This window comes from Perna viridis, chromosome 5 (genome assembly GCF_037379345.1).
Source record: "Perna viridis isolate PV_CMFRI_1.1 ecotype Kerala chromosome 5, ASM3737934v1, whole genome shotgun sequence".
Lineage (NCBI taxonomy): Eukaryota > Metazoa > Mollusca > Bivalvia > Mytilida > Mytilidae > Perna > Perna viridis.
The window spans coordinates 30900638-30912440 of NC_142449.1; the positions used below are offsets into that span (position 1 = coordinate 30900638).

At 33.6% G+C, this 11803-nt stretch overlaps 1 protein-coding gene across 1 annotated transcript; it reads left to right on the plus strand.

Annotated features, from left to right (window-relative positions):
* Positions 1–7278: 7278 nt before the first annotated feature.
* On the plus strand, positions 7279–10228 carry LOC148617051 (neuroserpin-like). Its single transcript, XM_088584339.1, has 2 exons — positions 7279–8485; positions 10082–10228. The coding sequence occupies exons 1-2, from the start codon at positions 7353–7355 to the stop codon at positions 10101–10103; spliced, it is 1155 nt and encodes a 384-aa protein (XP_088440465.1). The 5' UTR covers positions 7279–7352; the 3' UTR covers positions 10104–10228.
* Positions 10229–11803: the final 1575 nt, after the last annotated feature.

Consider the following 11803-nt stretch of genomic DNA (forward strand, 5'->3'; position numbering starts at 1 on the left):
ACTCGGTATATCTAATTTAAACGGAACAAATAAGATTCTACTAAGAAAGTTACATGAATAATAAGATTTACCGAGGTTCATTGTTTGAAACGTTGTGTTTGTAAAGATTGCAGTGAAAAGGTTGCTACGACATTGAAACATAATGCGTATTGGAATTACTTTATTGTTATGTGAACAATGAATATAATCTTCATCAGTTTGCAATTTGCCTACATCATATTTTTACCATATCTTATCCAATGTATAGTAAATGATTTTGCATTAATGGTTTTTATGACTTACTTTGAAACTTGGAACGTCTCGGATAGAAAAGAACAATTGCGCCAGGACCTAATAATACAAAAAGTGATATGAATTTTCGTGTAACCAAATTTAAGTTGTCATTAAAAAAAACTAAGACTGATTCGTTGTGTATTGTTGTTTATGTATGTATTGTTGTCATGTAGTAATTTTGTTTTTGTTTTTGTTTTTGTTTTGTTTTGTTTTGTTTTGTTTGTTTAGATTGTTTGTTTGTTGTTTGTTTTTTTTTCTTTTTTAGCTTCTTTTGCATTTTTCATCAAAATCCAAACATGCACACAAAACTGCATAATATTCAATGTTGTTTGCATGGCAGATAGTGCCAGAACATTGCTGTGAGCTGGTATCATGCCATAGTATCATTATATGCGGAAATCATTATTGAAAAAATTATTGTGCACCAATATAGTTCGCGAACATTATCGTTAGCTAAAACAGTGTCGAAACCCCATTGTGCGCTTGAAATTGCCATAACACCATTGTGTGCTAGAACATTGCTATAACATAATTGTGTACTACTTCCGTAACACAATTGTGTGCTAGAACACCGTTATAACATCATTGTATGCTAGAACATTGTTATAAACCTAACTATTTACTTGAACACTTTCATAACACCATTGTAAGCTAGAACACTGTTGTAACATCATTGCGTACTAATGCATTGTTATAACATCATTTTGTGCTAGAATCATTATCAACATCATGAGTGCTAGGATAGTGCAAGAATAATTGCCCCAATTACGTCACAGACATAAAGCACTTTTAAGAGTGAAATAATAACAACATAGAACAAACATAAAACAAACATGAATGTTGGCGTTCGAAAATAGGCGTAAGTAGTTAACACAACTTATCAAAACAATCATACTAAAAACAGATAGATACCTTACTGGTAGCAAAATCTAGCTTATACGTGTCAAGTTGTTGAAAATCATTTTCTGCTAGTACTGCTTGAACAAATATGTACTCTCTTAAAATAAAACTTTGAAAAGTTGTGCATCAGAAAGTCGCCATGTGCATATTATCAGGAATTCAAGTTTGCACAAAATCTACAAAACTTCGAATCTCGTGTTATTTTGTTCAGAATATTTGTCTTGGTTATAATATTACACCCTTTTTCATTGTAAGTGATTCATAATATATTGTTTAGGTGTTATGTCCGCAACTCATCGGAATTCTTGTTACCCCTTTTTATGTATTTTCTTGAATTTTTGTAGAATTGTGGATATCATCATACTTTTGTCGTAGCATAAAATAAAGAAAAGAATAATATATTATTTACTTGTACGCAAAATACATAGAAAACAATATATATACAGTTCCCACTGCCCACTTGGTCCATGTCCCGTTCCCAATAGCCCCATTCCCCATTGCCCTACCCAATCGCTTCATTCCCCGTTGTCCAATGACCCATTCCTCGTTCTGAAGAGAAAAAGTAAGTAAATGTTTAACCACAGACATGCGTATTACGAGATGCGCAAAGTTCTGTGATGTAGTAATAATAAATCAATATCAATTTTAGAATCTTAAGCCGAAATCGCGTGATACTATCGCCACTCCGATCGCGAGCTGCGTGATTAATAATCATGATTAATATTCTTAAAACAATAGATATATGCATGAATTGTGAACACATTCAATTTTGAAATTGATTATAAATGAAGTATTTATGGATATTCTTGATCATTTACATCAGATTATAAGGGGAAACCCTCATTTCCAAGTGTATATATTCCAGTCTTTATTCTGAAAAATAACATACTTCTGCAAATTTATGTCTGTGCAAACACATCTTATTTCAATAATGGAATGATATTATTGATTAAAATGTTAAATTTGTCAAAAATTTGCATCTTAGTTATGGATGCGACATATACATTTCAATGGCATATTTCAGCAAATTGTATGGGTGCGAACATTTTTATATCCAAAATCATTGCTTAAAATATCAAACGTAGCAATATCAGTATCATGTTTGTTGCGCCACTTGTATTTCTGTCCAAAACTTTCAAAATTACATATTTTGCAAAGTGTATGTGTTTGAGCACTTTTAATATACTTATCAGTCTAAAACTATTGTATAAAATGTTAGAATTGTCGATATAAGTATTATGTGGATTACTGTGATACATATACATCAGAGATAATTCTTAAAAAATAAGATACTTTTGCAAATTGAATGAGTGCGAACACTTGAAATTGTCTCAAATAGTTTAAAATGTGAAAATTGTCAAAATAACCATCATATGTGTGGTTGCGGTACTTAAAGTTCAGTCCAATTTCTAAAAAAAATTACATATTTCTGCAAATTGTATGCGTGCAAACACTTTTAATTTCAATAATGGTACAACAAAATTATATATGTCTGAAAAATTCTCAACGATGTAAGAACTGTCAAATTTGAAAAGCAAAGTTTTGGTCGTTCTCTCCGCGGGACTCGAACTCGTACCGCTGTGACTTCTGTGGCAACACCGCCTGCACAAAGTCCAGCGCCATAGACCACTCTGCCAGCTAGGCTATATAAAAATATAGCTTTCGCTGGCCGGGTCATTCCTCCTCGTAGGATTAATATAAGGCTTCAACTTAATACATGATGTATGGTAGTACGTTACAGTTCATCTGTGTTAATATGTAGGATAGAGGATCAAATTAACGATACATGTCACAAGGAAGCTATATTATTATACGTATCAGAATGTGACGACTCTGTTCGCTTCACTGCTCCTTTGGATCAAATTGATACAGGGGAGATAACGAAAGTTTAGAAGGGTCTGAAAAATTTCCAACGATGTTAGAACTGTCGAATTTGAAAAGTCAAATGTTTGGTCGTTCCCTCCATGGGACTCGATCTCGTACCGCTGTGACATGTGTGGCAACACCACCTGCACAAATTCCAGCACCCTAGACCACTCGGATATATATTATATTAAATATTTAAAATGGCAATATTACTATCGTATTGTTGGTTGCAACACTCATATCTATGTCAAAAATTATAACAAATGACATTTTTTCTGCCATTGGGAGCAAACATTTTCAATTTCAAAAATGGTGTAATATTATTTTTTTAATATATTAAATATGTCAGTATTAAAATCATGCGATTGTTTTGTGACAATACATTTATTTAAATCAAAATTGTCAAAAATGGCATATTTTTCAGAAATTGTATGAGCCCGAACATTTTCAATCGGTAATTGCCAGAAATTAGCTATTGTACTAAATATTAAAAATTTCAATAAATAATGAACTGCGATATACGATATATTCCAAATTCTGTTAAATGATGGGTTTTTTTTCTAAACACTTTCAATTGCCGTCATAGAAATATGATAGGTTCGTACCAAAGCGAAAAAGGCAAAACAAGTTTTTCGATTGACCATGCAAAATTATGCCCTTGCACCATTCCCTATATTCCATGCCCATTGCCCCATTCCCAATCTTCCAATTCCCCATGCCCCCAGTGCCCCATACCCCATAAAATGGTAAGATTATCCAATACAAAAACTGTAACCGAAGCAAACTTTAAAAAGCACTACATCGATTTAATAACGATTGTTGAATAGTTCATACAAGCACTTTTCACATTAAGCAGTCTATTACAAGTGTAAAATATACGATGCTAAGTTTGCATACTGTACTGTCATCTCATTGTTGGTGTGTCGCTGTTTCAGGTCACCGATTTTGATACCGATTTCTCTGTGTTTTTTTCTTCTGTTGATTCGTTTACAATCGGCGGCGTACTGCAATATTTGACATCTGGAAGCAGCCTCTTGGCGTTGTAACAGCTCGATAAACTTGAAATATTTGGGTGTGTAGTCAAGACGGTTTCTTAATCTTTAAGTGCCAAGTTGTTGGTTGTACTTGGTCCTACGGTGTTGTAATGGTTCAACAGATGAAAGTTGCTTTCTACCTAATACTCGGTCATGTAGTCAGCAAATCTTGTGGTGTTGGTGTCGGTATCTGCGTCCTCTAACTCTTGGAGAGCTTGAAAACAAACGTCCTCCACCTCCCCAGTTGGCCAAATTGGAAGAACTGCGACTCTTCTCGCCAGTCTGTGGAGGTCTTCGTTGTTCGAAAATGGAACTTGCAGGCCTTACTCTTGAGTTTTCTGCCAGGTACACCTGGTGTAGTGGAATAAGCAACCTTTCTTGGGGAAGCCAGGAAACACTGTAGATGCTGCATTATGTTCTGCTGTCTCGTAGTCAAGTACTGTAGTCTCTGGTTGAAGTTGCAGTTGTTCTTGTTGTCAGTAATCTGTAAATGGTTAAGAAATTGGTGTAAGCTGCTTGGACTTTTCCTGGCAATAACGCAAAGACGAGTGGGTACATCGCATCATCCACAAAGCTATGTCTGCCATGTTATTTAAGGGTGTTTTTTTTAATTCAATTAGCAATTGAATTTCACAATAAAATTAAAAATAATGTAAAAAATTATATGTACAAACTTTGCATACAAAATTGTGCAAAACATTTCATATTGAAAATTGAGAGGAAATATGAAATAGAAGATGGGATGGGACTGGTTGCATTTGATATTTCTGTGTATATAATTTATGCATTTATTATTTATACAGCATGTCTTATCTATTGTTTATTAAAAAAAAAAGTTTAAGAGGGTCTTCATGCAAAAACCAGGCAACGGGTGGCACATGGCAAATTTTCGTTTCAAAAAATGTTCACCCTTTCATATCACAAAACAAATGCATTCTTTCTGGGAGTTGAATGTTAGTTTTGGATTAACTGCAATGATTAATGTGAAATAAATTTCATAGAAAGCATTAAAATTCATTGAAAAAAGGGGAATAACTCTTTAATTTGAGCAACACTTGGTTGATTTGTTAGGGAACTTTACAATCATTTTCTGAGCCATACATTGTCGATTCAAAGGGAATTTTACATTACATTGGAACAAAAAATCAGTGGAATAAAATTTATCCTGTGCCACTCATATCATAGGATCTGCTTGTTTTGTTTACATTGACAGCCTCGATCTTCGAAGCATATAAACCAGCATTAAACTTGCATAAGTATGGGCATCTACACTTGTGGACACCATGGGCGAAAATAATCACAATTACATTGTTTCAATGACATCAAAATGTTATTCGGAGACAAATCTGGGGTCATTCTGAGCAAAATGACAAGTGTGAATTCATGTATTGCTTAGCCCTGGTAAAGCCAGTTCATAATGCATAATTATTTCCCATTTTAATAGAACTTATATAAATATATAGGCAATTGAAATAATCCTAAAAAGTAGGAACCATATTTGATCAATTTTGACAATGAAAACTTACTAATCATATAATTATTCAAAAAATTATAATGATATGAACTAAGATAGAAGTCTTGACAGAATTAAACCAAAGGCATTTGCGATGAAATTTAAAAAATCTTTACTTTTAAAAGTTTAACATGGTACATGCATGTATAATCGTAAGAAATTTGATAGCTCTCACTATGATTTTTCCATAAAATACATTTCTTGCGATACAAGTACATGTGCATTGGATAATTGAGCTGAAACACTTTAGTTTTTTATATTTGAATACTAGACCATAATATTAAGAATATATTGGATATAGACACACTTTGAGATTTATTTCTATTGTAATCATGAAAGTAATCGTGATTGCAGGGTAACTTGAAATGTAAATGACTAAATTGGTTACATGTAATCAGTTACTTTTATGATTAATGATTAATCATTACAATTATTACTTATAAGAATATAGTCAATGACAGCTGATTAATTATTACAATTACAAGTATTCCATCTCTGATCATGTGTGCTAGAATAGTGCAAGAACATTGCTGTGTGTCAGAATAGTGCCATGGCATCAGTGTGTGCTAGAAAGTTGTTATAACTTTATTTTTCCTAGAATCATGTTATAACTTCATTTTCCTAGAATCATGCCTTAACATCATTAGTGCTAAAATAGAATAAGCACATTGTGTGTCAAATAGTGCCATAACGTCAGTGTGTGCTAGAACACTTTTATAACATATTTTTGCTTAGTTTTGTTATTTTGTTTTTTTTTTTTGTTGAATCATACCTAAAATCATGCGTGCTAAAATAGTGCAATAAAATTGCTGCGTGTCAGAATAGTGCCATTACATAAAAAAAACAACGTCATTTATCAATGTGTATTACAATAGTGTGTCGCATCTACAGTGCAAACTGTGTGATGGAAAACTAAAATTCGACGAATTTTCCGCACTTTCTGAATTAAAGCAATGTTTACTAGCGTTATACTAAGTGTAAGTGTTTGTAAGAATCTGGTAAAGTGGGAAAAATCAGAAACATGCATGTCAAAAACCCACCGATCTGACAATAAAATATCATTCAAGGATACATTCTTCATTTGGAAAGACCATCTCTGCATCACTGGCTTTGCTAAGAAATTTTTAAATAGAATGTTAGAATTTTTTATTAAAAGAGTTATCTGCCCTTGAAATGTTTATTTTCTGTGCATTTCAATGAAATTGTAACTCAATGGTCCAGCATGATATGGAAAATCTTGTCTGTTTTCCTTGATTCTGATGGTGCAAATAGTCAAATTACACTATCACACTGAAATGGTTGTTTTTTTTTAAACAATGTTTCACCTACTGCCTGATTCTTACAGGAACTGATACTTAATAATATATTCAAAACAATAAATGGGCCTAGTATAGCTTGATAACGCTCAAAATACGAGTAAAAATATTACAGTGATTCATATATTTACATCTATGGAATTTAAGCGGTTTTCAGTGTATGAATGCAGCCAACAGATGTCACTAAATAAGGCTATGTAATGATTTGAATTAGTTTTTTCCTTATGTATGTAAATTGAATTTTCCAGGATATTTGTTTTCTATCCACATTTACCGTATATATTCATTGCCAGAATTATTAATCAGGTGATGTAAGTTAAAAGAAATAATATGATTAAACACAATTCTGAATAAATTTTTACGTATTCATTGCATAATGTTGTTATTTGTATTATTTATTTTATAACTGCTACTTACCTTATCCGAGAGAAGCAGTTTAAGTAATTGCAGATGGAAACAAAAAATATTCAGCCTTCTTTTGAAGACAGCTTGATAAGTTTTTCTTATGATATTTACCGGGAGATCGGAAACGATGAGAGCACCTGCGTTTCCCCGTATAGTATCATTTCTGCGCTCCTGTTGCTCATGGCTGGGACCGCTGGAAACAGTAAAAGCCAAATAAAGTCAGCCATTTTGAAAAATAAATGGGATGATCACGTTATTTATGATGAATATGGGATCTTAAAGGACTATATTTCTTACGGAACGAAAGGAGAGCTTTATGTTGCTACAAAACTCTTTGTCATGAATGGGCTCACCGTTACAACGGGTGTTCGTGATGTTGCGAAAGGCACTTTCGATGCTGATATAAGCTTTAAAGATTTCCGGAAACCCAAAATATCTGCTCATCACATGAATAGATACATTTCTAAACGAACAAATGAGAAAATAAAAGACTTGATTTCATGGAAGTGGCTTAATGATAATACCATTATGGTCCTTGCTAATGCTGTATACTTTAAAGGCACATGGGAGAGGGAATTTTATCCAAAAAATACGAGAAAAGCAGATTTCTTCTTGAAAAATACTAAGACCGAAAAATTACAAGTAGATATGATGGCCATGAAATCATTTGTGAACCTTTACGATGGGAAAAACTACTCAGCGATTACCTTGCCATATAAAGGAGGATCTTTTGAAATGATGATAGTCTTGCCAAAAGAAATTGAGGGACTGAAAGATTTGCAAATGTCCTTTTCACCTGATGATGCTAAACACATTGATAAAAATTTGAAGAATGTGTCAGCTGTTATAAAAATACCTAAGTTTACTTTTTCGGCGGCAACTAACCTGAAAACCCTGTTGCCGAAGGTAGGGATCAAAGATATCTTTAAAGAAGGCGTTGCCAACTTTTCAAATCTTGTCAATGAAGTTAATAGAAGAATATACGTGTCTGAAGCCCGGCACAAAGTTGTTATAGATGTTAACGAGAAGGGGACAGAAGCAGCCGGAGCAACAGCTTTAGTGGTAGAAAGGCGATCTAAGCATCAGCCAAGATTCGTCGCCGATCACCCATTCATGTTCTATATACGGCATGGATCTACTGGTACGATCCTATTCATGGGCCATTTCAACCCGAAGAAGTAAGCAGGTTGTCATTAAATTCATGTTCTCTTGTCGTTAACTTGTTAATGAATACAAACCATTCGCAGAAAACACAAGGGCAGCCATTGTTTAAGTGAAGTCAGAATTTTAAAGTCATGGAACAAGGACAAAGCAACAAAATCAGAGACAAAACAAGAGACAATATATAAAAGCAGAACTAAATCACAATAAAAACTTAATACAAACTGGCGATCCGGGCTGCGTCATTAAATGTTACCATGGAGAAACATGACAACGTATGTTTATCGTCCTCTATAACTTTCCCTATTTAGTTGTATATTTCATAAGTTCATATTTATGTATTCGCTGCAAATCAAGAAATGATGAATATGCTATGACAGGTTCATTGCCGTACAACCTGTATAATTCGAACTCCCCTTTAAACTGTAGGGGTTTTTTTTATTGCCTCCGTCGGTAGTTACGTGATTGCCTCGATTGCGGAAGGTCGTCATTTCGATCTCCCGACAATCACACAGAAGACTTAAAATTAGTATTCACAGCTTCTCGGCCAAGCACACGATATTTCGGAGACAGAATGGTGACTGGCAGGCTCGGAGTCAGAATGATGTGCGCAAAGTGGGTGACATGCCTATTAATACCTGCGGGTTTTTGTTTCTGTGAGATACCTGTAGCAAAATAAAACTCCGGCGCAATGTCAGACTATTAAACATATACGTTAAAGAGTAACCATGGGAACCAAGATTCTAGCGGAAATCAAAAGAATGTAATCAAGGGACAAAGACCAGACATGGAAAACAGACAAACACAACAAAGAACACAAAACAATCAAAATAATACATACAAAGCAACAAAATTAGCAATTGTTTTAAAATCCGTGAAAACAAGTCGGTTGTTTAATTTAGTTTAAACAGTATTTTATACAGTATAAAGCTGAAATGGATTGGGCAGCAGGCTAAGCCTATATAAGCCCTCCCCATGATACAAAATACAAAATTACAATTATCAATATAAAACAATATTTGATATATGAATTATTAATCAATGGACATGTGGCAGCAGGCCATGGCCATTTTGGACAATAGATTTCAGAGTAACATATGTAAACACAAGTAGTGCAATAGAATATAGAATAGAAGTAGGTTGTAGTTCATAACGCGTTGTACTTTCTGACAGAATCCGCATGAAATCATTCTGTGTATAAATCTTTCCGTATTAATTAACAATTTAATATAGCTGTAATTCGGTATCGTCTCATATGTCAGTTTTCAGCGTACAACTTAGTTAACTTTAGGAAATCGAGTTGGACTTTCTTTGACTACCTGTCGAAATTCCTGAGGTAGTAAACTGGGTAATGATTTTTAACTTTTTTTTTTGTTTTAAAACTGTGTCTGATAGAAATATTATATTTCCTTGTTAGTTCTCCAGTTGACAATGAAAGACATTTCACCAGGTTAATGATTATTCAATCATGGGGAGACTAACTATTTTCCCTGAAGTTGACTGCATTACTTGTTGTAAAATACCATCAAAACTTAAGAGTTGAAACAAAGGCACCTAATACGGCCTAGTACTTTATTATTGTTACAGTTGTTTAGCAATTTGTTTTTTTTTAGGTTAGCGAAGCGTGTTGCATAGGAGAACACGGTACAAGAAACGTATATATGTAAATCAACATGTGTAGCCAAATATATTTCAATAAATACAATGTACAATGATTGTAAATAAATGATATCCTGCAAAACCAGAAAGCACTTCATATTAGAAACAAAATAAGTAGATCCAAGAGACGCGAATTTTGGAACTCCCACCCCTAATGCTGCAAATTTGGTTGATTTCGTGCATTTTGGGGGCGGAATTAGAATATTAAAATTCTGGACCATCTCTCTGACTCCGCCTGTGCGTGAATATTGTAGTTTTAATTATTTGAAAACATGTGCTCGAACAGACTAATCTTGCTTTTTTGTTTATCATAACCAGGTTTGATATTTCTTTATACATGTAACACCAAAACAATCAATCGTATTTTGATTACAAATGAAGAGAAATGTTATCTCGGTAAAAAAAAATCATGTAAACAATAACTTTGTGTTGCCATGATAGACTAGTCACCGCCTACTGGTTTATAGAAATTTATACGGAGGAAAATAACTCTCACACCAGACTAAATAGTTTGCGGTCTTTTCTTACACAGGCAAAATTATTTCACATGATTTTCACATGAATTGAGCAAATAAACTAAGTGACACAGTTCACGTGAAATTTGGGCGAATGGAGTCTTCACGTGAAATTAACGCGAAATGTTCACATGAAATTCGTGTTAATTTCATGTTAATTTCACATGAATTTAATGTGAAGCTCGACTTTAACATGAATTTCACGTGAAAAATATTTGCCTGTGTAGGCTTATACTTCCTTTGAAACTAAAGCGATTTGAATGGTTGTAATTATTCGGTGATTTGGTACAAAATGTAGTAATTTTTACAATTTTTTCAGATAATTACTCAAGTTTAAGAGGTTTTATTCTCCGAGAAAACGTTAACTGTTTTTCCTACTAATATTCAACATGATGCGTTCAATCAGTCTGTCTGGTGAACGAGTTATTCCCCGCTGCATTACATTAAGTATAAGTGTTTGTAAGAATCAGGCAAAATGGGAAAAATCAGAAACATGCATGTAAAAACCACTCAAGGATGCTTTCCCTATTTTGAAAAAAAAAAAACATTATATGATCTATGCATCATTGGATTTGCTCAGAAATTGCTCCATTGTTTTTGACAGAGTTATCTGCCCTTGAAATGTTCATTTTCAGTGGCTTTCAATTGTTCAGCATGATGTGGAAAACTTTGACTGTTTTGCTTTATTCTGATGGTGCACATAGTCAAATTACACTATCAAAATGATGGGCTTTTTATACCATGTCTTTTTTTTTCTTTTTTTTTCCTTTTTTTGCTACGGAGTTCTACATTAAATTCAATATACCAGTTTTCTCAATATTTAAGATTTGAGGGATGTCTGAGTTTCTCTGTAGTCTCAGCAGCTGTATTGCCTTTGTTCAAGCTTTGTATCATTGTAGGGGATTTTTTTTAACTGTCAATTAATTAAGAGTCTAATAGATCCATCTAAATATTGCTGGGGGGGTCACTAAGACGTGAATTCATTTTGTTTTATTATGGTATTATGGTTGTGCAAAGTGGAGAGTTCCGTTTTTTCAAAAGGACGAACATGTTATCCGCGAACACCAAGGAAGATATCAAGTATATCCCGAAGTCTAATTATTTTATAAAATATTTTAGATATCATCAAAACTCCCCACGCGATGAAAAATGTAAAACTAG

Bases quoted from the DNA above. Each gene is read 5' to 3' on its own strand.
- LOC148617051 (XM_088584339.1), top strand. From the start codon at position 7,353: ATGGAAACAAAAAATATTCAGCCTTCTTTTGAAGACAGCTTGATAAGT. The intron at 8,486-10,081 runs GTAAGCAGGTTG...GTTTTTTTTTAG, and splicing joins GGCCATTTCAACCCGAAGAA to GTTAGCGAAGCGTGTTGCAT.